We start from the raw sequence: 26607 nt of genomic DNA on the forward strand, positions 1-26607 counted from the left end.
CTCTTTGGAAATATACCAGGAGTGTCTTTCTAGCAACAGAACAAGCATAGATAGAAATAAATAAATAAATAAATAAACTCCTTGACCAACGGGCAAAGTGTAACAGCAAAACTTGTTGTCCCGGGATTGGTCGATATGAATTGCACACCGCTGAACTAGCGCTGGGTAGTGTTTGTTAGTGGGAGATTTTTTTCTCCGTAAGAAAGTGGCCCAGGAATAAACTTTATAAACTTCAGTCTTTTTAGTGCTTAATGTATCTATGTCACAACTCAAATACATTTCAAGGTATTTGACAAATGTTTCAGAAAATGTCGGCATTTTTTTTTTTGGCATTTAAGGCCCTTGAGTTTTGCCCAAATATAATAAAATGTTAAATAATACAATTGATTATTACTATTGTTGTTTGTTAATAATAATAATAATAATAATAATAATAAATAATAATAATAATAATAAAACATATTAGTAATAATAGTTGTAGTAGTGGTGGTGGTAATTATACAATTATGCTACATTTTTACTTTAAGTCAAACTGTACCGCTTGGAAGTGAATTACCACATAAAATCATCTGCCACTTTCTTTTCTTTGTGACTAAACTTCCTGACAACTTGCTGAACAGAACGGATGTGTGTTGACTAACCATTTCAATAATTATATCAATTTTTTTTATTTTTTTCAGAAAAATTGACTTTCCTTGGCACTCCTACAATTGTATGTAATTACATAATCGATTATCAATTTTTCTCAATGCAGGTCACAAGGGTGGTTGTAAGCGACAACACTTGCAATGTGTTTTATGAAACGCATACAGCGACAACCTCTGCATCCTCGCAAGTACATTGCAATTGCAGAACTTTCATGAAATGAGCCCCAGGGATCTTTAAATTAACCACCCAATGGGAAAAGGATTCCAACAAGGAGACACGACCATTTTATTATATCATCTTAACCAAGTATGCTTGATAAATAAACAAAATAGCCTTGATATAAATGTGAAACATGCAAAATAACATTTTTGACAATTAGTAAAATGCCACCACTGACATCAATACAGTGCATTTGATATTATTTGCAAAATAGCCATAATTCAGTATAAAACTCTTTTTAGTGCTTAATGTATCTATGTCACAACTCAAATACATTTCAAGGTATTTGACAAATGTTTCAGAAAATTTCGGCATTTTTTTTTTTGGCATTTAAGGCCCTTGAGTTTTGCCCAAATATAATAAAATGTTAAATAATACAATTGATTATTACTATTGTTGTTTGTTAATAATAATAATAATAATAATAATAATAATAATAATAATAATAAAACATATTAGTAATAATAGTTGTAGTAGTGGTGGTGGTAATTATACAATTATGCTACATTTTTACTTTAAGTCAAACTGTACCGCTTGGAAGTGAATTACCACATAAAATCATCTGCCACTTTCTTTTCTTTGTGACTAAACTTCCTGACAACTTGCTGAACAGAACGGATGTGTGTTGACTAACCATTTCAATAATTATATCAATTTTTTTTATTTTTCACTATCTACTGCATTACTATCAACCTTCAAGGAATTACATTTATTGGAAGTATCCTTTGCAGAGCACAAAAAAAGTTAAAAAGCTGGCTGATGCAGCAGCAATTCCAGATACAGTTGGCAATGTGAAGATGTGTGCCTGGTTCTGAATCAGTTCATTTATAAGAAATGTTGTGGTAATTTTATTACCAAAGAGTTCTTCCCCTTACCCTATATAATACAGTTAAAATAAAACTTTACACACTATTACTGGAAAAAAGAAACAACATTCATTCATTCAATTTGCAAACTTTCCCTCTTTCTGGTGATCCATATCTTAACTCCCTGCTAACTCCATTTACATTCCTATATACTAGGTATACATATAAGGCACATAACCTCTGCTTCCATGTTAAGTAGCAGAGGGGGGGAGGGAAGTGTGTGAATTTACACTTTTCACAATGAACAGAACACCTCCACGAGGCAGCAAGAATTACCCCCCTCCCTCCCCCACTCAGTTGAATAAATATACATTACTATGAAAGAATCTAATTGTTAAAGGGTTCAAAACCCACCCAGAAAGCTATGGTGTGAATCAATCTAGTTTAGCATTAATCTAGTGTAGTCTATTTTTTTCATTATTACTTTTTGCAAGTAGTGTATTTAAAACATTGATAAAATTATATACAGTATATTACCTACACAGATGTTAATACAAGTTGATGCATCAGTATTACCTACACAGATGTTAATACAAGTTGAAGTATCGGTTCTTTATCAATCATCACCACCAAATTTTAAAAGCCCAAATCATTAAAATCATTGTTCGCATTTAATATTTCAAACAATGCCAATTCTGAGCTACATTTGTATTTATTTTTTTGCACTTCACCAGTAGATCTTTGCACATTTGCATTTTATAACAAGGCAGGTAAATTCTGCATCAACAGAAACAATTTTAATTTGCTTTTATATTAAAGGTATATGAATTAAAATCAGAGCAATGCAAGTCAACTGGGCAACAAATTCGTATTTAGTCATGCTCTTTAAATTTTTATTCAGAAATTAGAAATTCCCTGAGAAACATGTGGCAGTCTGACACACCAGAGAAAAAGAACTTAAAAAAATATATATATGATTTGCCAGCTAATTAAAACCATACATTTCCAATGGATTATTTATTTTGCTTGGAATATGAAACCCAGTGCTAAACATGTTTTAAATATAAAATAACACACCAATAATTATACAACAGCATTATAAAAGCAGAACATTTTAAAATATTTAACATAATTAAATCTTGCCATGTTCATCCAACCACAGGCGAATACAGGTAAACAAAACTTCTCTGTGGATGGCAAATCAAATTCCCTGCTGTTGTGTCTTGCTATTTGGCTTCTTTACTTCCCTTTTCTTGCCCATATTACAATGGTTTAAAAAAAAATGTTTATACAAATCCTACAAGCAAAACTGGAAATCAGCCACAAATGTTATAGGCTCTCCCCCTGATTATCCCGTTATGTTTAATAATATAAATTATGGGAACACACTACCTCAAGCAATAAAATACAATTACTTTATGATAAGCCTCAAATTCATACTGCAATTCACAGAATTTTTCACTTAACATGTAACGCAGCAGCCACTACCTTTTAGATAATTGATTGCTGCGATAGTTAGAGGCTTAAGAGTCCAAAGGGGAGACACTTAACCCATTAATTGCCATTTTCTTAATTTGAGGACAGGCTACTTCACAATTTTTGAAGCAGTTCTACCTGTTATGTACATTTTCTTTAACTATATTGTTATTATAAGTTACTCTAATTCTGTTAACCACAAAAGTTAACCCTAACTTATGTATCAACTTACATAAATACAGTGTGTGTTCAGATTTTTTCAAAAGAAACATGCATTTGGAACTAGGTGGGTAAATGAAAAACAAGGTCAAGAAACTACAGAAAGGACCACTGAGGATTACTTTTATAAATTAGGACAAACATTTTTTGCTTATAATGGCATTTCCTAAAATGTGTTTTTAGGTTAAAGTTGGAAGATCACTTAGGTAACTTTAAACTGATATTGCCTGAAGCAAGTTTTTGATGACTTCAATACTGTATAGTCACAGTGTACAATAAACGGATGTGGGCATGTTTGGGGTTTTCCAATTAATTTCATAGTTTGTTATCTAGGTTTCTTAGGTTAAAAACTAATTTATATATATATATATATATATATATATATATATATATATATATATATATATATATATATATAATGCCTCGATACATGCTGTATACAGTAGACTAATTTCTAACTGCAGTTTTCACATTAATACATGAAAAAACAAATATAATGATCTTGAAAATATGGATCAGAACAATTTGTAGAAAATCTGATAAAGCTTGAAAATGCAAATGTATTAATTACTTGCATTTATAAAATGCACGATTTCTAAGTGTAGTCTCACTGCAGAGTACAGTAAAACGGTCAAATAAGATAATTTGCGATGAACTGTTTCAAATTTAAAAAAAAAAAAGTCTTAAGTCTTCGTTCCCGTTAATCAAAGACATCAGGAAGCAGGGAAGCTCACAATATTCCCTTACCTTTTTATCCTTGTCATGATGCTTATCCAAACAGTGTGATGAAGAATCACTTAAGCTTTGATCATATGCACTACTAGAGCCGTGTTTGCTCCTTCTCTAAAAGGAGGAGAAAGAGGAACTTCAAGTTACTACAAGATGTACGGAGTAAAGTACATGCAGATTTAGAGAATCTGTGATGTGTTTGTGAGATGGCTGGAAAGAAGATGATGGAATTAAGCATTTTTCCTGCCATGAGTTTCCAAACGTATCTGTCTACACCCATACAGCACCTGGATTTCCAATGAAGCAATTCAGAAAAGTCTGTCAGTCAGTTTAATTATCAGGAGGAGGAGAAACTTTAATGCTGGCGTCACTTTAAAGCACTGAGTTTGAAAAAAAGCATTGTATTTGATTTATTTAAAACCAAAACAATGCTTTTAACACATACAATCGGTGAGTTACAGTGAGGTGTGCAAGATAAGGTTTTGGGTATGTGAGAAATGAACAACACTCATCATATGACAAATGAAGATTCTACTAACAATAACAAATTCCTGATAGTCTCTGTGTCTGAAGGACCCCTGCCGCATGTATACTAATAAAACGATGCGCACAGAGCATTATATGCCGTTGTGTGCAAAGAACAATTAAATTGAAATTGAATTGTGCCAATTAAATGAACAAGAACCAGCTTCACCATAAGAAACGGGAGCACTTAAAACACAGTTCAGAGCTTTTTACTGTTTGTATAGTAATAAGTTAAAAAAAACTGTCTTATCTATAAGAAATAAATAAATGTTGGAAGCCTACTTGAGCTTTGAGTATCTACTCAGTTAAAATACCAGAACAGCTGATTATTTATGAACAGTGAAAGAGGCAAAAAATTACGATGACACACCTCACTACGAATTTCAGCAAAGCTCCACACATTCCATAGACAGTACACTTAAGTACTGCAAAAATTTTTCCTATAGCTGCAAGGATAAATGTCCATTAGCAGGAAAAACAATTATGTTTGTTTTTTTAAATGAACTGTAGTAACCTGTTAAAACAGCAATGTCAGTTTGGGGCCCACGTGTTCGATGGTAAACGATTAGTTTAAAACTCTAAACTCTGTAATTAGCAGACCGGACATTATTTTATATCATACCACAGTGAAGAATATTTATATCAGATTATAAGCCATTGTGCATGGCACATTATATATAACATATAAACAAAATAAAAATAAACAGCTTCCAAGTAGTGTTCTGTGCTGTTAAAAGTCCCTCATACATTCCACACAATATGAAGTTAGTAACATTATTTTAGAGGTTTAAACTTATATTAAGAGATTTTGATAACTGACATAGCATGCCTGGGGGCCTTTGGTTAACTTCAGAAAATAGAGGAACAACTGTCCTTTTCACAAAGCGAAAAAGTTTACTGTGTGTGACACAAGATACATTAAGTGTTTCTCTTTTTCCAAGGCAGTAGCTGCTAATAACCAGATATTTATTTATTACACCAGCAACCAACAACTGGCTAACAGCAGTAAAACCCAAAATGTTCCCTGGAGGTATACACATGAAAAAATAAAAATAAAAAAAGCAAACCTGTGCATTAAAGGTATGAAAAGAAACACTACTGTCCTCCCTTTGTCACTTGGGAGTCCTGTGTTCTGAGGAGTGCTCCCACTAGGGAGGATATCTGCAACACCAGGACTTTGCTGTGGTTGGAAGGCCTCCATAACTCCATGGGACATGTCAAGCATGTAATGTGTCTCATTTTATGGAAAAAAGGTAATTAAATAAATAAAAAAAATGAACAGGTGTGAGGCTTCAGAGAGGGCTACATGCATTTTGAATGCAAATTTGTCTGGGAATGGAGAAGCTCCGATTCAAATAGAAAGCACATGACCATTGTTGAGTCGGGTGCTTAAAGATGGCTAATTGGTACTCGGTTTCCAGAGCTGGATTCTGCATGCGGTGGATCAAGTTTTGCATCATAAAAAATCTGTCTAAAAAAGACCACCCTAGGGGTTTAGAAAAATGTAAAACAGGTGGCCATCAACTAGGCTACTTTTTACAATAAAACTTGTGGACTGCAAAAAGGGAACTGTAATATGCAGGTGGTCCATATGTCAAGGTGTACCCTTCACAGAGGTTTCACTGTATTTGATAAAGTGTTACATTTTACAAACTGCTATGTCTGAATACAGGCAAAATTCAGACTTCCTTTACCGCTAAATAGCACCATAGACAGCAGCCTCCTTCAAGTTGGGTACTGTAAATCCAGACTTGGCTCCACTGTTTTAAGTCACTAGCTAGCAGTTCTGTGTCCATCGGCCAGCAATAACCCTTCAGGAGCTGCTAGCTTTTGGCTCAAGCAAAGGACAAAGCCAGCTCAACCTTTGGCTCACCACGTGGCCATGGTCAAGCTATGCAATATTTAATATAAACTGGACTATGAGGTACATCAGATGGTGCATGCTAAATTTCTAATACCACAATGAAACGATGGGTTAGACATAAGATTTTATCTCAAGTATAAAAATACAAAGTATTTACAGAAAAGGTGAGGGGGCTGCACATACTGCACTGCGATGTTTTCAATAAAAAGCTGCACCTGGGCAAATTTCCCAAGTGATGAAAGAATCTTTTTTTTTTTTTTTATTTTACTATCAATAAATGACAAAGTTTATAACGGCAGTAAAATTATGCTATGGTCTCATTAAATTAGCATTATGTCATGGTCCTTTTTCATTATGGTTCCCAATACTTGAACTAAAATAAAAAAAAAAAAAAAAAAAAAAAAAAATAGCAGCCATCCATTTATGGCTACAACTGAAATTAAAGCAACTTACCAGTTTGCTGTAATGGTTTTTACAGTATCCACAGTATTTCACATTATCTGCATCTGACCCCTCTTCCTCACAAAGCAGTCCAGCCAACTGTGCACTGAAATCAAAAGGGAGATACCACATTTAAAAAACAGAAAGCAACTGGTAGAAGAATAAAAAAATAAAAAGGTTATTCTATATAGCTGGATAACATTCAGTCCTATGTTGCCAAATGCTACTTGGTAGCAACTAGGGATGACCCGGTATAAAAAGTGCACAGTATGATAACCTTTTTTTTTTAAAAAAAAAAAAGCCAGCGGTAACCTTAATATCAAGGTAAGTTATAAAATGAAGGCTTACAAAAAAAAATGGAGAACTATTACTGTAATTCACAAAAATACCAAAATTAAACTTCAGCATTTCATTATTTTACTACGCCAAAAAGCTGAAAAAACAGCAATTTAAAACACTCAGAATTGTTAAACTTTAAAAGAACACCATACAGTTGTACCATATGTTACACTATCATAGTACAGTAATCCATCGCATATCTGACTGCAGTGGGACCTGAATAAGGGCAGATATGTAAAAAGTTGGATAAATAAGTCCTATTTTAAATACCAGTCACAGCTGTAACAATGACTATATTCACACAATTATTGTTTTGAGATTCAGATTTTACTAGGGAGCATCACTAAATCCCTTGTTTAGAAAGATACAGGGTATTAATCCTTATGACAGAGCAGCTGTCTGCTGTATGGGTGCGTGCATTCACTGCTGAGTGACAGGCAGGAGATTGAGACGGAGGTTAAAATTAATATGCCTCGCAGGTGAACAGGATTTACTTACATATCAACACACTGAACAGCTCATGTGACACTACCAGCAATGGCAGCGCACAGAACACATACAACACAGCGTATGAAAACTTTGGTAGGATCTACAATATCTGAACTAATCTTCTCTGTTCAATAACAAATGTTGCTGAAGTGGTTGATCACGGCCGATAAATGGTTAGGGCGGATATGCGACAAGCGAATACGCAACGGATTACCGTATGTATTTTACAAGATCTATCATGAGCCCAAAACAACATGGAGCTGCAGTGTTAGAACAATTCTAACTTAGAAAATAAATAAATAAAATTACTCTGTTCAGCTGATGGGTAACTAAACTAGGAAAAGATTGGTCATGTTGCTTACAACACAGACATTTACAGGTAATTATTTAAGAGCAGAGATAAGTTGTTTATTTTTGGCACGGGGGAAATAAACTACGTACAGCAACACCATTAAAATTTATTTTAATACTAAGACTTACGTTATTGGATTTATATCTACAGTTCACACCACATTGCACAAGTCAGTAAAAAATAAATGTTGGAATACTGTAAATAAGCAGAATATGTAGACTATCCCACTGCATCTACTTGTCTCTGCTACTGAGAAACAACTATCAAAATACAGTATAATTAGTTCACAAAAACATTTTCCTCAGACGCTTTGCTAAGGCTGCAAGTATCACCGCTTGGTTTAAAAGCATGTTGATGTTTGCAGTTGAAAAGTGCAAAGGCAAAATGGCCGTCACAATGGTGACTGACAGCAAGGTAGAAGGGGATGGAATGTTGGATGGAAGTGTGAGGCTAGGTGAGAAAACCAAGTAGTACTGAAGCATCCGTAGGCATCTTGCTTTGTACAAGACATTGAATAAAAAGGTGTTCATATATAAAATGACCTTTTCCTTCACTTTGTTCATAGAGCAGGAACACAAACATAGTGTTAATCATTTACCGCAATAACGTTTATTGTGATATAGAATAATAGGAACTGTATCAGTACCATACTGTAGCTAAACTGTAAAACCGGTACACCAACTCACCCCAAGTGGCAACACCATATTGTGTTGTTTACGTTATTTTACTGTAACATGCCCTATATGTTTGTGTGTGTGTGTCTTTTTTGTTTTTTTCTCCCAAATTAGAATGCCCAATTACTTTCTACATCACAGCAATTCCCCACATAGCTGAGGAGAACTGATGGTCTGTGTGCATCCTCCAATCCCACAACCAAGCCAATTTACCCTTTAAACTCAGGAACCCCAGAGCGGATGTCAGTGAGCTACCGGCTTCTGAAGGACAAAGTCAAGCCTAGTTACCTAGTTAGTAGGGTTTGCTTTAGTCCTTTATGAGATGCAGTCCCTGACAGTTTGGAGTCCCCTAACCAGCCACAGCCTCTGGAATCCCTAACAAAGACAGGTGATGTTGCACAGCCTGGACAAGCCTGTGCTCCCCTGACTGTAGGACTCACTCAGCACACCAAGCTACTTTGGGACCCCATTATGGAAATGTTTTATTGTAATTTAAAGTAATTTCAGTCACATTTCTCAGTTTTACTGTTGCTTTCTTGCTCAAATTTTTCTGATTTTAAAACTTACCATGTTACGTGGAACGCCTGTCTACAACCATGCTTGTTGCAAGTCATGCAAGCTCCAGTAGCAGCTTTACTCTCTCTACCTTGTTCCTCACAGATGTAGCAAGTCTAAAAAAAAAAAAAAAAAAAAACAACAGGTTAAAATTAACTCATGGCCATGACTTCAATAGAATAAGCGATATATATATATAGATATCTATATAGATAATATATATATATATCTATATATATATATATATAGATATATATATATGATATATATAAATATATATATATAATATAAAAAGCTTATTCTGGGGTTACATGATTATTTGTGGTGGAAACCTAGATGGCTTTCATTTTAGGTCTCGTAAATACAAAACATGCATCACCTGTTTTATTCTTATTGAGGAAAGACAACTAGACATGGACGTCTGAAACTAGAAGTTTACAGCCAGATCCTAAATAACATGGTCAGAGGTCACAACAGCCGGAAATTATTACTGTGTAACAAACGTGAAGACAATAGGCCCCTAGTTATAAAACAATTTAAGAATGTTTAATAAAAGGGCAGTTTTTTTTTTTTTTTATTGATTTTGATTATAAATGAAATAATCTCAGACCACGAAAAGTTTTCAACTGTTAGTGTTAAAAGTGTGTTGTCATTTCCAAAACACTGTTTAATCTAACAATGTGTACATATATATAAAAAAACATTCACATTAATTTTTAATTTAAACAGTCTGTATCATGTGGAAAGAATACAAATAAAAATAAATCACACGACCACAGTATGCCAGCCATAGTAGGTCACAGAGCAAAGCAAACAGCACCCTTACAATTCGCTGGAGAAGTTTACATTACTGAAAACAGAATGTAATGATCTCAGTTGGTTCAATAAATATGAACTGTTGAAAAAGTATTAAGTATTCCTGCTCTAGCCAATACCAGTATTACCAACCCCCCACACACAAATACAGTACACCAGAGGCACCTTGATTAACAAGCCACAAATGTTCAGTCCCTTTGGCGACTTGTTAATTTAGGTTTTACTGTAATTAAGGAAAGAACAGACAGGTATTGGATAAACATACCATTATCAGATATAACGGGAGTAAAACTGTAAACATGCAAAGAGTAAAGCAGGCATCAACTTATTTCCAAAGACAGTTTGCCATTATTTACCAGGTTTACTACTCCATATTCTGTTAGTTTAAGCTAGTTTATACCACTGATGGCTTAAAGAGAACAGATCAGAGGTTAAAAAACTGTCAAAATGAATTTTCTAGTATGCATGAGTGCAACAAAACAAAAAATAAATAAATAAACATAGTAGTAATCAAGATATTTCTTTCTGCTGTGCTTTGGCTTTCTAAAGCATGCTGAGATTGCCGACATGAAGGGCACCTTATAAAAGGCAAAATTTTATTGATTATTGCCAGAGCTTAATCACACTGGTACATTTAATACAGAATAAAAGAGCAACCTAGGACAGACGGCAGGAAATCAACATGGTAGCCATCAGAACTACTTCCAAATCATCAATATTCAGTCTAAATCAAGTACATCAAATACACATGCCCCCTCCATATTAAAAGTGACGTACATGGCTATCCTGTATAGTCGGTGGAGTGCACGGTACTATCTGTGCGTCCTGTAAATATATCTTTTAAAGAAATATGAATTCAATAATACAGTAGGATGTGCATGAATTTAGATTTTACAGTTTAAAAAAAACTGCTGGATGTTATAATTTAAATCAAACAAAATGCCAAACACAGAGAAAGCATTGAGTGATAAATATCGTTTCCTGCTCGTATTGTCCTAATTATACTGAAAATGTAGACATGACAGATCTTGAAAAATAAATACTATGGTGGTATAACATATATTGTAAAAATATAGTGTGTTCTTTTAATATATATATATACACACACACACACACACACACACACACACACACAGGCTTGCAAAAGTATTCAGACCCCTGACCAATTCTCTCATATTACCGAATTACAAATGGTACATTGAAATTTCGTTCTGTTTGATATTTTATTTTTAAACACTGAAACTCAGAATCAATTATTGTAAGGTGACATTGGTTTTATGTTGGGAAATATTTTTAAGAAAAATAAAAAACTGAAATATCTTGCTTGCATAAGTATTCAACCCCCGTGCTGTGGAAGCTCCCAGTTTGCACCGATGAAAGAAACTGCCCTAACGAGGACACAATTACCTTACCATTGGCCTCCACCTGTGAACCATTAAAGTTGCTGTCACATTTTCTGGATAAAAACCCCACTGTTGAAGGATCATTGGTAAGGCTGTGAACCTGAAGGAAAATGAAGACCAAAGAGCATTCTACAGAAGTTAGAGATAAAGTAATACAAATGCATAGATTAGGGAAAGGGTACAAAATAATATCCAAGTGTTTGGATATCCCAGTGAGATCAATAATCAGGAAGTGGAACCTGCATCACACCACCCAGGCACTGCCAAGAAAAGGCCATCCCTCAAAACTCAGTGCTCAAACAAGGAGACTTGTGGGAGAAGCCACAGAGAGGCCAACAATCACTTTGAAGGAGCTACAGAGTTCAGTGGCTGGGAGTGAAGTAATGGTTCACCAGTCAACCATATCAAGAGCTCTGCATAACACTGGCCTGTATGGGAGGGTGGATAGAATGAAGCCGTTACTCAAAAAGTACCATCTGAAAGCACGCCTGGAGTTTGCCAGAAAGCATGAGAGTGACCCAGCTGCGATATGGGAAAAGGTTTTGTGGTCAGATGAGACCAAGATAGAGCTTTTTGGCCAAAACTCAAAGCGCTATGTGTGGCGCAAACCTAACACTGCCCATGCCTCAAGACACATCATCCCTACAGTGAAGTATGGTGGTGGCAGCATCATGCTGTGGGGATGCTTCTCATCAGCAGGGACTGGGCATCTTGTTACAATTGAAGGAAGAATGGATGGAGCAAAATACAGGAAAATATTGCAAGAGAATCTGCTTCAGTCTGCTAAAAAACTAAAGCTTGGGAGGAAATTCACCTTTCAGCAGGACAATGATCATACGCACAAGCCAAAGCAACACTGGAATGGCTCAAGAACAAAAAGGTGAATGTCCTACAGTGGCCCAGTCAAAGTCCTGATCTCAATCCCATTGAGAATCTGTGGCACTATTTGAAAGTTGCGGTCCACAAGCGTCGTCCAACCAACCTGAACCTGGAGCAAATCTGCCAAGAAGAATGGGCCAAAATCACTCCGACACTGTGTGCAAAGCTAGTACATACTTACCCCAAAAGACTTAAAGCTGTTATTGCAGTGAAAGGTGGCTCTACCAAATATTAATGTGTGGGGGTTGAATACTTATGCAAGCAAGATATTTCAGGTTTTTTATTTTTCTTAAAAATATTTCCCAAAATAAAACCAATGTCACCTTACAATAATTGATTCTGCGTTTCAGTGTTTTAAAATAAAATATCAAACGGAATGAAATTTCAATGTACCATTTGTAATTTAGTAATATGACAGAATTGGTCAGGGGTCTGAATACTTTTGCAAGCCACTGTATGTATGTATATCTATCTATCTATCTATCTATCTATCTATCTATCTATCTATCTATATATATATATATATATATATTAGATTTCCATTACATCAGAGTAGATGTTAAAAACTTCATGCCGATTTGAACTCTGCTAGATAAGCACCAACTAAGATGTAGCTTTACAGTAAACTAATGTGATTCATTTTCATCTCCATCCATTTGCATTGCTTTCCATCTTTGATGTAGATATCCTTCTGCCTGGTGTTGATGGCTGAAGTGTAATGCTGGCTCCAGGGCTTATTTTGCCCCCCCAGCACATCAGCATGACAACCGTCTGGATTGAGCTAACTAGGATAAATCTCTGGGGTCTTCAAGTGGGCACCTTCTGTCCTCAGTGTTTCGTCGACTAGCACACGACACCTCAAGAGGGCTCAACAGTGACTCTGGCGTCCCAGCATCAGCCGCCTCTGTCCCCTACTCAGATCAGCCCAGCTTACTTACCCGTACATCAGCATTGCTTTCTTTCTAATGTGCTTGAGATCCCCATCAGAATCTTTCCATCTCAACCACAGCCAGTTGCTGCTCCTTTCTGGTGCTTCAGATAAGTTTTTCACTGTGCGACGCAACTCTTGGCCACTGAACCCGATATCTCTGAGAAACCGGGTTGACTAGGACTTTCCATCCTCGCTGTTCCGCTTCAGCAGCTAGTTGAGCATACCGAAGGCTCTTCCTCTCATACGCTTCATCCACAGCATCTTCCCATGGCACTGTTAACTCTACCAGATGAACAAGGCATGCTGATCCCGACCACAAGACAATGTCTGGTCGAAGGTTAGTGGTGGCAATCTCAGTTGGAAGAATAAGCTGTTGAACAAAATCTGCCATTATCTTCCAGTCTCTAGCAGCTTCCAGTTGTCCTGGGCGAAGCTTGGTTTTAACACCTTTTCTTGGTGGTTGCTCCTGGACAGAGGAATATTGTTTTTTATGTGTAATGCTTTGTGTCTTCCAATGCTAAGGCCAAACATCACAGCACCTGGTCATGGCACCAAGTAAACCGTCCTTGGCCAAGACCCACCTTAAATCCTGTCAAAATGTGCCTTAGTGTTGTAAATGCCCTTACCCAGGACGACATACATATATACAAACACACACACACACACATATATGTATATACACACACACACACACACACACACACAGTGCTCCCTTGCTATAAGGCTCTCAATTATAACACACCTACAGCATGTCCCCCAATTCCCTATACTAGTGATTCATGAAGTATTTCTGCAGTAAACACATCACTTGTTCAAACTGTAAACAACTTCTCACTCTAACTTCTGTTTCTGTCTCTGCCATTTGATACAGTATCTGAACTGAAGAAAAGCTGAGCTAACGCTTTATAACACAAACATCATATTCAGCATTCGTTTTATAACTTAATAAATATTAGGCCTATGACATGATTATCTTTCCTAATGTATTCACTTTTTTGCTGCAAGAGGACCTGCAGCTTTCACCGGGAGACAAGACGCTTCAGCTTCGCTTCAGCCCTGCTCCAGCAGCAGAACCTGGGGCAAGAACATTCCCTCTTCCCCTCGCCCGACCCGCTCTCCTTCTCACTCTTGGTTTGCTTGTCTGTTGCTTCTTACTGAACCCCCGACCGCCGTTTAGCCAGGCTAATTAAAGTTTAAAAACTGCTAATTAAAATGAACTATTTTTTGTTAAAATATAGTGTTGATTACATTAGAGAGGGAGTTATTTTATTTTGTATGTTAGTCATTTGTGTTTTATGGTTCCCGCTACTCCTCCCACACACACCCCTTGCCTGTTTATAATGCTCATATTGTCTGTCCCAAGGGAGGGAGCACTCTGTGTGAGTGTCTCATTATATATATATAATATTAATATTATATATATATAATATATATATATATATATATATTAATATATATATATATATATACACACACACACACACACACACACACACACACACACACACACACACACACACACACACACACACCAACCAAGAAGATATGATTTATAGTTAATAAATAAATAAACAAAACCAACATGCAGCCTGACAGGGACATTCTTGGCTATTGGTCAGACTAATTATTTTGTTTGCTCAAAACATTAATATACACATTTTTACTAGTACACTAGCTTAATGTATTGCAAGCCAACTACCACATTTAAATTAAATTTGCATAATGACAAATGGCTAGCAAGTACAAGGTGCTGATTTTAGTTTTTACCTTGTTGTAGCGGTCATGGGGAACAGACTGCAACACAATAGGCTCCATTGTGGAAACGTTTGCAAACTCCACTTCTGGAATGTACAATGCACAAACCACATGTGCCCAACCTAAAAAAATAATACATCACATATTACGGCAACTGCAGTTATCATGTATAATATTTCTCCATGCAGCAGTATACAGTGAATAACTTCTCTGAGATCAAAGCAAAAACAAGACTTTTTATCCCATCGTCACAGAAATATAAATGGCCATTTAAAAAATGCCTTCCAGAGCTGATAATGGTCAAAATATGGAGGGCTGCAGTTTAGTTATATGGGAAAACAAATTGAGAAATAAAATCACTACTACAGTTTTAAAACTTGAATTGCCAACAAAATAATAAATCATGCGCCTAATAACAATTCATACATTTTCAGGGATAAGACCAAGACAGCTGCAATCACAGCTAATCAGATCAACATGTGCCCGCAGCCAATGAACGTGTGGGGAGAGTACAGCAGTGCTGCAGTATTGAATTGATTTTCAAAATAAAATTAAAGCAAGCATGCAAACTGAACAGGTCGGAGATTACAAATCCTTTGAAGGGTTAATGTCTCTACAGCTGTAAGAAATTCCCAAACACAGCTAAAAAGGAAACATGACACAAAAAAAACACCTCTGCTGTTAGTTGGCTGTGCTCCAAGCAAACCTCTGCGAAAACCTGACAGCGTGACCACCACGGCAATGCAACATGCTTGACTAGAGTTTGCATATCCACAGGAAGTGTTCGTTTACTTTAGCACAAAATAAAAAAAAAATATGTAAAAACTGCCATTATATACCATAGCAGTCTCAGGAAGAAAATCATTTATAAAAATAAAAATAAAAAATTGAAAAAAGAACACAGGAAAACACATTAACCAGCATTCTCCACAAGCAACATAATCCTCAGTTGCTGTTGCTGGTCTAAAATGTTTTGAGAGTGATGCGGTTTAATAAACACCGGAATGTCTGTTCATTTCCAAGTGCCGAGAATGTTTAATAAGGTTTAGTAATATTCTTATTTTAATCAAAACAGTCTTCAATTTTATAATTCCTTCTGGTAAAGCCTGTATTTAATTACTTACTATTGTATTCAAAGATACAGCAACAGACTTTTGAGTGTCTGTGGACAAGGAAGCAAAATAATCTATTCTAGTGTCAAATCCAGGCCTGAATGACCTTCTTACGAACTCTGTCGAAGGGGTGGGGGAGTCAATTTACAACCGCCCAGTTGTAAAAGTAGTTAAAAAGGGTCTGAACCAGACATGAAATGAGGCATCCCCATAAAATGTGTTGGCACAAGAAAGAAAGGAGAAAAAAAACAAAAAACACAGGACTAGGTCTTGCTGCAGACTATACTCCAAAAACACATGGATCAATACAAAACCAGAAACTAACTCACACACAAGGAGGACCAAAATCTGACAATAGTGAATTATTTTATAATCACTCTTTTCAACTTCAATGTAGTTAGCACACATGTTCACAGAATGCTAAGGCGAGTCAGTAATTATAAAATGTCTGCTGTAGACCCCCTAGATTAAAATTTACAAATCTAGGATCTTACCTCCATTATCAGTCCTCTTGAGAGCTCCATCCTTATGCGGACACAGTTCACATCTCTAAATAGGAGAAAAGTCTAAATTAAAGATACAGCACTTCACAATCCTGGCAAAGCTACGAGTGTTAGAACACAGTTAATACCGAGCAACTGGAACAAATAACACTAATAATGTTTCTTTTATTCACAGCTTAATTACATGTTGGTTTAAAACAAACCCCATGTACTGTACCTGTGTAATCTTATTTCACAAAATTGTTTTTTTTAAAAAACATGCTACATGGGCGCACGACAGTCTTGTTTTACAGGATTTCAAAGGGCACCAAAACTAAAAAATAAAAACAAGGAGTTGCAAGTGGAACATAAAGGCTCAAATGCAGTGTACGGTTTGTGTTGCTTTTGTAGTGCAACCACAGGTGGAACAGGGCCTGTTACACTGCAAGCTGAAACAAAACTGGCAAGCTTAGTATTAATTTCAATTGAAGCGTTCCTTGACAACAAGTATAAAACTAGACAAAGCTTGAAATGCAGAAAACATCAAGGCTCTTACAACCCAATCAATGTTTGCATTAGCTGGAACAACTTAAAAGTGAAGATTAACTTTTTGTGCTTTTTTTTTTTTTTTTTTTCGATTGCTGTTTTTTTTATAAAAAAAAAAAAAAAAAAAAAGCAGCCTATTTTATAGGTAAGATGATAAATTGTGTGCTCGATCTGAACACCATGAACAAGCTTATTTAATTTATTAAATATTTTAACCCCAGCGGTAACAATGCAGAATTGTATGTCAAATAGTCCACTTTACATTATAGAATTTTTGACATGTACAATTCAGCACTGTAATATTGTTGTATTGTATATTGCCAGTCACGAGGTCAGTCCCTGCAAACCAATAACCAGAAAACCATAACATATGGGATCAAGAGATCTTCTCAAATTTCACCTCAGTACTTGCAGAAATTTAGTAACTTAATAGGTTACTGTAGAAACCAACTTTAAGAAGCCACCTTTCAAAATAAATGAGAAGTCACTCCTCATGTCCACTCAAAGGAATCTGAATTTTTCAAATACAGTAAGTATTGAGGTCTTAGAGGTACTGTATAACTGTACATTTCCAAGTTCAAAATGCGAATTTAATGCTGACCTGGAGTAAACCATCTCTTTTAAATTGGAGCACAATCTATTATAGGACAATGGCATGCAGCTTGCTATATTTACCCCACAGAACTATATCCACCTGCTGAAGCTGGCATTTAAGTAGTTTTTTTTGGCCTCATTGACAATAAATTCACAAGGTATAACAAATGTTCTGCTGTCATTTACTGTCATTTTCAAACAAGCAGCAAAAAATATAACTTGTGAAAACACAACAAGGCTTGGTGAAGCACCTACCAGTCCTATATTTTCTTTAACTGACTTTAATGCATACAGTACAATATAACAAAATCGCATATATTCACTGGTCCCTCGGCTGCAATTTCTTGGACAATATTAATAACTTTCATTTTTAGGCCACATACCCATGTATTCATAGTTTTTAAACTATTGGCAAGTCCCTCTTCTTCAGCATCATTTGGGTGGGTTGTAGATCTTCCTCCTCCATCTGTGGTTTGTGGAACAGGTTTTCGTCCTTTCCAACCTTTTATCTTTAGACCAAGGGTGGAACGTGGTACATTAAAAACTCAGAAGACCTGTTTTAACATGCTGAATTGCTGTATTCATGCCCTCCTGCATTCTCTGAGGCTGTCCCATTTATCAGCATATATCACTGTCTTGGTTTTAAAAACTGTTTTACAGTTCGTTTATTTTTTCAGTTACACTTCATATGCCTTTATTTTATTTTATCTGTTCTCTCCCTTGCTGCATAAAGTCAAGCTATGCCAGAGACTCTGAATTTAGGTATTTATCTTTTACATGCGGGTTCCACGTAAAATCATGTCATTGATTTATATATTGATTTTTTTTTTTTTTTAAACCTAGTTAATATTGTAACCACCTATGTAATGTACAGTTATACACTATGATGACCTCTGTACCTGAAAGAATCAGCTGCATTAATCCCAGAGTAAATCAATCACTTATTGTTGTAATGGTGGCTGTTTAAATTTTACCAATATAAAGGCTAGGGGATTCCAGTGCAGATTACTATGCATTAGTAAAAAGGTTGCATCAGCGTTTCAAAAACAATAATTCTTAAAGTTTACTGGCAAAGAATAGGTGCCTGTACTGTTACATTTGGGTGACTTGTTTTGTGCATTAGTTTCATATGACCCCACTATCTAACAATAACAAACTATGAATTCTGTGACCTGGCAGCCTAGAACAAACTAAATCTGGTCCCACAGCAGCGTAAATAAAATGTAAAGAAAATACATACATTTAAAAAAAAAAAAAAAAAAAAACTTAGGAAAGTCAAAATGCCTGTACCACTTGTGGGAATTACTTAATCTGTATTTGTGGTGAGGTCAGATTAAGTTAGGCATTGCCACTGCTCTCACACTGCATTGCACTGTATTGTGCATATTCTGCTGAACACTGCATGACTGCTACAGTATATACTGCCCTACACCATGCAATATAACTGGAAAGATGAATAAGCTTCGTAAAGAAGGAGCCATATCTGCTATTATACTGTATACATCTAGTGAAGGACAATTACTGTACAGTATCTGTAAAATTAGGTGTGACAATATTTATCCACAGTAATACACAAAACCATATCAAGCCTGTCACTGCCCCCTTCGTTACTTTGCACTTGCACTGTAGCCAGCTGATTTCACTATTAAAGTAAGCAATATATTGTACACTGCATTTCACCAACACAAACAGGGAAAACATTTTATTGCTCAATGTATTCTTCATAACTTACTACCAAACCATCACTCAGGCAGGTACTGACCTAACCAGCAACAAATCAATACAACAGCTGAAGAACACACTCTTTTGGAAGCCAACATTGGCATTTTTTTCAATTTCTACAAAATGCCTTTACTATCAGCAACATAATGGGCACATTAACAGTGCTCTCCTGACAAACCACTCCTTTTTCTTAAATCTCGAGTGCCGTCACCGAGATACTTGTAATGATAAACAAATTCCAGTAACAGTGTCACTGCATAGATTTGATGGTTGCATCCAAAAAAGATGTTTTATTTAAAGTCATTTTAACAAGAAAAATCAACACCAGGCACCAGAAGTGTCCATTTAAATGAGAGAAAGGCTTTAACTGTTTGATCTCTTAAACCCAAACAGGTATTTAATCTCATATAACTGTTGTTTTGATTGTAAAGCCTGGAATGAAAACATGTCATTCACTCAATCATACACCTAAATGTCAAACAAAGTACAGCACTGTATGGTGCTTAGTAACTTGTTTGCAAATATAATACTGTGCTAAATCTGATTAATACATATTTCTACATTATAAACCTGACAACACAATTTAATCTCGTCAGTGACTCTGTCGAAACTGATCTTGCAATCAACTTTAAATATTCTCTTTCTTTGCTTAGCATTAGGTTTCGCGGTACACTTATTGTCATTAAAGTAAAAAATAACTGTAGCTCTCACATCGGTACAAAATCAAACTTGAGGATAAACTGTTTCATTATTCAGAAACAATAAATATGTCAACATGTTCACATTCCTTCACTAGTTTGAAACACACAACTGCACTGCACAATATCCAACAAGCTGTACAGTTCCCCAGAGCCTGATGGGGTTGGTAAACATGCAGTCTATTTTATGGTGTTTACTGATGGTATGCAATTTCTATGATTGTAATATAAAATAAAAAAAATGTGTGTGTGTGTGTGTGTGTGTGTGTGTATAATATATATATATATATATATATATATATATATATATATATATATTATATATATGTGTGTGTGTGTGATATATATATATATATATATATATATATATATATATATATATATGTATGTGTATGTGTGTATGTGTTTGTGCGTGTGTATATATATATGTGTGTGTGTGTGTATATATATATATATATATGTATGTGTGTGTGTGTGTGTGTGTGTTATGAATTCATTATTTCGGTCAGGAATTTGGTGCACTGTTTGTTTTTTTGCTAAAGGACCAATGTTCCTGTTATTATTCACTCTGAATGTGGGGCATATGAAAGCAACCTGTGACCTAATCCTTTTCAGAAAATGCGATTTGTTTACAAACCTTCTCAATGGCACTGCTCAAAACAAGACTGTAGCATGCCTTTCTCTAAAGGAATAACACAGCTAACAGAGTCTGGAAATAATCCAGGTCTTCACATTTCTTACAAATGTGACTCTCCTAGGTCACATGGGTAGTCTGAAAAAACAAAATGCTGAAGTAAGCCATTCATTTCAGAGTTCCACCAGGTTCAAATATGAATATTAAATCAAACTACAGAAAAAATTGTCTCCAGTAAGGTATGACAGAATGAGTGTCTTGGCATGGGGCAAAGCAAACATAAAAAGACTACAAGGACAAATACATTTACAACGCTGTTCTGCAGGAAGCATCTTTTGCAAACAAGCTTATTCCCAATTGAGGATCAGTACAGACTTGAGGGGTATATTACTGTGGAATGTTATTTCACCTATCCTACAGATCTGGAAGGAAAACTAACTTCAGCAATGTGCCAGACATGAGCATGTATTTTATATGGCTCACTAACTTTTTTTTTTTATTCTGGTAGAAACAAAATGACTCATCCACACTATTTTTTTTTTTTTTGAAAATGTAACGGTTACACAATGAATCTGACTTTCTTGTAGTCTGGACAAGATAAAGCCCAGCTTTACTCTCAGCTTTTTTTTTTTAAGATGGTACAATCTCATTAGAGCTTTTGTTTAACGAAACTACACTTCAAATCTTTCGAAAAAAGACACTTCTGTCTTCAGCCAGCAATAGATATAGGATGCAATAAATGTTGTGTATCTGTAAACGCAATTACATTCTAAACTAAATTCCTGTGTTTATGTTGCCTGAAGGGATTAGATGTCTGCATCTATTCCACACCATGTCTGAGAAAAAAATTAATTACTCCTTAGACAAAGTGTCAAATTCATGCTTTTTATTAGCAGTTTTATTTTATTAATGTATCGGAATTCATATTGTAAGGGTATTGTGTACTGCAAAAAGAAAACTATAGCTGATCTGGATACAATATTTCAAGTAAATGCATGGAAAAAAATCTTAACTTCAATCTATTTTTAGCAACAAATCCATCACTAATTAGCAAATTAAACCAAGCAGTGAAGATTTAAAATGTAAAAAGGCTAAAAACCTATTGCAGCAACCTTAAAACTGAAAGAATGAAATTCCCTTAACCTTTAAAATTAAAGTAGGACAAATCTCATCCTTGACTTGAAATATAGGTTAATAGTTGGACTTACCACCCTAGCTGCTCTCTCCTGAGATTCACATTTTCTACAAAACCAGGGTCCTGTAGGGACTTGTACAATGCCATAACATGCTGTAATTAGGATAAAATTAAAATGAGAATGCTTTAGATATCTAACTCTGCCATAATAAACATATTAAGCATTAACAACATAAGTATTTTACTCTCATGCAGAAAGCTCTGTAAACAATCTAGGGCAAACATGTGACCAAAGAGCAAGAAGATGGACATTTAGAAAAAAAAAATTAAAAAACTATGAAAATGATCAGCAGCAGCAAATAAATATGTATGAACTCTACATTAAACCCTTATATTTTCCTTTGTAAGTGTAAAGAATTGTATATATGGTTTAGTTATTCTTGGCATATGTGGACATTTATAGAGCATTTACATAATTACATGTTTCGCTTATCTTGTGTTACTACAGACACCCTCTAGTAAGAAACATTTGGGATTTGGGTACGCTTTTAAGAATACTTGTCAAATCCCTGCACCACAGAATCACTGCAAACCAAAGTTATCTTGGCTATAACAGTGGTGTCTGGATATTCAACAAGAATGTGCTTTTTTTAATTTATAAAGATATATATATATATATATATATATATATATATATATATATATATATATATATATATATATATATATAATATACAGACAGAACAATGTAACATTATAAAAAAAAAAAAAAAAAACATAAGCATTGTGTTATTATCTACTTTTCATTCCCTGGTTTGTCTCTCTTCATTGTCATATTTTGTAGCAAACAAAATACATTAGAGTACAGTATTCCACTATTCCAAAAATCTGATCAATGTGGGAGAGGGGGTTACGAAATAAAAAAACATGTACTGTCCCTACATAAATAATATGGTTGATGCAAGACAGCACATGTGCAGACTTGACATACCCCATGTACCTCTTTATCTTATGTACAGTTACAGTGTAAATGTTCAAATGGTCGATTAATATTGAGATAGAGCAGCTGCACTATACAGCTATTGAAAAATAGAACTTGATTTAAAAATGTTACTCCTTTAATTATCACTAGGCCAAGGGAATGTAAGTGCTGCTGGCAAGTCACTGGGTAGGTAGAGGTGTACAGTATCTACTTGCACAGAACAGTACTTCTACTCACTGCACAACCCTTGACACCTAATTATGAAAACTGCCAGCCTGGATCCCAGCACGCCATCACACACTGTGCCAGCCTATTTTGTTGGGATATGGGGGCAGCTAATGAGGTCTGCTACACCGGCTTTATTTGGACTTAAGTCATTGTATTTTGTACCTTGCTCTTAATGGTACTATAGTTATTAATATGTATTTTTTGTATACAGCTGTAAGTCGCCCTGGGGATAAGGGCGCCTGCAAATAAATAAATAAATGTGTGGATGTAGCAAACTCGTTTCGAAAATGCATCTTCCTCCACTGAAGCCCTCATCTTGTGGCCTTGACAGCTGGTGTGGTTCCCCAGCAAGTACGTTTACTAGCATCTGAAGATAAGCTAAATATTTCAACTCTGCTTAAGAAAAATGTACGTACCACAGAAATTGTTTTGAAACACAAACGTCGTTAAGACGACGGCGTTCATTTTCTGCTAGTACAGCTAACGAGCGCGTACAGAGGTCGTGCAGAAGAAAGTATATTATCTGATAGCTGTAAACTCAACATAAGTATGACATTGTCTGCAAGGCCCAAATAATAACTGCTACGGTGTATTATGGAGAGGACTGGGTTGTACGTGTACTTAATGCTATCGCCTCGCGGGGAAAGAGAACAACAAAAATAATTCAACCGTCGAAAGAGGTAAACCTAAGTTTTTGCTTCCTTTTCACAAGCTTGACGTTTTCCCCGCAAATGCATAGTAATGGCCTCTAACTTTGTTGCCCCCCCCCCCAAAAAAAAAGAGAGATACTATTAATAATAACAATAATAATGAGGAATCCGTTTTAATGTAGAATGACAGCAAAAAATAGAACCGGGCTATTCAGACTGTAGGTACAGGACTATACAAATATCACATGACATCTATGTCTAACCCCCTCTTCCCTCCCCCCCTTAGGCCATTCACAATAAACACGTTCACCGCTTCCTTCCGCAACTCTTATTAACTGGGCCTTGGGGGCAAGTACATCTCACATGCGCGTCCTTCTCCGAGTGTAAACAAAGACAGTGAGCACTTACTTCGAAAGTTACAAACACAGATGTGAAAGAATTACCTTGGTGAACAGCGACATTACAGCCATGCCCGTCACAGTAAACCAGTGGATTTTCAGCCCAGCCTCTCTCGTCTGAGCAAACGCAGCAGCCTCCAATCATCTCCTTCATATTATTCGAGAAGTAGTTGTCCTCCACTGCCAGAGTCGGCTCGCTCGATACCATCTAATGGTTAAAAGAAAACATAAACTCAGAGGGCCGAGGGTTTCGGATTCTTCCCCCCCTTCACGCGAGACTGGTTTAATTTAAGTCCCACACTGGTGCAATGCCATGTTGTTTGGTTACTATCGCCGTAATTCACTCTCTCACACATAAAACACGAGCACACTCAGGGGGAACACGGCTAATAGGACGGCCCACGCGCACGCGCACTCCGGGGCGTGGGGAGGGGTAGTCCTAGTGCAGAGTGCAGCGTCTACAACTAGCAAGGGATACAGAAAAGATGAGGTTGGGAAACTGGAGCCATTCTGGCTTCATCAGAGTCGCCACCTTTAAGTGGACAATAGAACAGATTGAGCCAACATGGCGAACATAGAAAAAAAAAACACGGAGTTACCAGTTACGTCATCAAATTCATTTTGAGTTACAGTATAAAGATAGGTTTAAAAAAAAAAAGCAAATATATTAGTACCGCTTCCCTCACATGCCCATCTGCATTTCACCAGTTGATATAGTACTGTACTTTCATTTTGTACGATGTTCTACTGGTAAAGACATTTTGATTGTGTGTGATTAAAACTAAAGTGCTAAATGTTGAATAACCCTTTGACCACACAAAATCCTCAAACCTTATACTTCCTTTACTAATTTCTAATTTCATTTCGTAAATTATGGTGAAAAATGTTATGGTTAAATTCTTAAATAAATAAATAAATAAACCATGCAATAGGCTATACTATCTTGCTGTGGGTAAATAGTTCAATAATAAGGCAAAGGCAGAATTGCATTTTATGGGTTGACAGAAAAGTAATGGAATAATATCTGGATAGAACTTCCTCAAATCCAAACCAATCGATTTGCACATTAAAGCAGTACATTGGGGTGTGTTCATGCATTTACATGTACTGTATGCTGCTTTAGTTTTAGTGATAAAGGTTTACTTCCCTGATCTAAAGCACACTCAACAGGGGAAGAGTCCACAGGCTAAATGAATCCGGGGACTCTTTGGAGCTAAAACTGACAGTTGTGCTTATCGGTGCAATGCTTTTGTTCTGTGCCGTTCAATAGAAAGCCTGCTGAGTCCACCAAACTTATTGCATCAGTGCCCCAAAGTAGATGTAAAGCCCCAGGTGTCTGAATCAGAAAACTTTGGACCATTGCTCCACTTAACCTATTACTGTAGAAAAGGCACAACATTCTTTGTCAACAGCGAATACATTTAAATATACATATTTCATCACATTAAACTTCAGCTGTTTTCTCTCTCCCTCCCTGGCATTTCTTTTTTAATTTGACTATTCATTGTTTTCCAGGATAATATGACGACACTAATTCCTGCTTCACAGAATTATCCTGACTGCACCATCATTAAGTTACAGTAATGTTTAGTATGAATAACAATTTAAAACAAAACATGTAGAAATTGAAAAAACAGAAACCTAGATAGGTCTACTGCATACCCGTGAGTGACAGTAATACTTATGATGTAAATAATGAGGCCTAGCCTTTAGATTATTTCAATGCTTTGTCTAAAGCATTTATTTGTGGATTACAAATTAAACCATTCTTAAATCAGACCCAATGCAATAGCAGCTTATTCTTCCCAAAACTGATCATGGTTTGAAACAGAACTCATGATGCACTTCCATTATATAAAATATAAATGATATTTATTTTAATACACTGTTGCATGATAACATGTTGCATGTGAGTATATATATCTATATATATATATATATATATATATATATATATATATATATATATATATATATATATATATATATATATATATATATATATATATATATATATATTTGTATATATTTTAAAGGAACATTCCTCTGATTGTGTTATGGATTTACCTAAACAGTTGTTCAAAAGAACACGATTTAATATTATGTTTATCACAAGGGAATCTGGAGGTGCGTGGCCAAGAACTACTGCGTAGGGGGCAAAAGTGCTAATTTAACTACATCAAACAGTAGGTACCGCTGTAGTTGCAATTGTAAATTAAAACACACGGTTTTCCCTGTATAATGGTGCAGTGTGAATTGAATATACACTGTTTGTAATTTTGCATTTCTTAGTGTGCTTGTCAAAA

The 26607-nt window shown here is 35.6% G+C and overlaps 1 protein-coding gene across 7 annotated transcripts in view; it reads right to left on the reverse strand.

The window, feature by feature from the left end:
- The window catches only part of mllt10 (MLLT10 histone lysine methyltransferase DOT1L cofactor), a 54559-nt gene extending 29868 nt beyond the window's left edge, over positions 1-24691 (reverse strand). For 2 of the 7 annotated variants that reach the window (XM_041244273.1, XM_041244272.1), the window contains exons 1-8: positions 24347-24691; positions 22117-22196; positions 18238-18363; positions 16727-16781; positions 15133-15242; positions 9349-9452; positions 6940-7033; positions 4116-4211 (exon numbers count right to left, since the gene is read on the reverse strand). In XM_041244273.1, the coding sequence (XP_041100207.1) occupies positions 4116-4211; positions 6940-7033; positions 9349-9452; positions 15133-15242; positions 16727-16781; positions 18238-18363; positions 22117-22196; positions 24347-24509 (828 nt within the window). In that variant the 5' untranslated portion in view covers positions 24510-24691. The remainder of the gene's footprint in view (positions 1-4115; positions 4212-6939; positions 7034-9348; positions 9453-15132; positions 15243-16726; positions 16782-18237; positions 18364-22116; positions 22197-24346) is intronic. The other 5 variants (XM_041244276.1, XM_041244275.1, XM_041244274.1 and 2 more) reach the window with 4 other exon arrangements.
- Positions 24692-26607: the final 1916 nt, after the last annotated feature.

This window comes from Polyodon spathula, chromosome 3 (assembly GCF_017654505.1).
Source record: "Polyodon spathula isolate WHYD16114869_AA chromosome 3, ASM1765450v1, whole genome shotgun sequence".
Lineage (NCBI taxonomy): Eukaryota > Metazoa > Chordata > Actinopteri > Acipenseriformes > Polyodontidae > Polyodon > Polyodon spathula.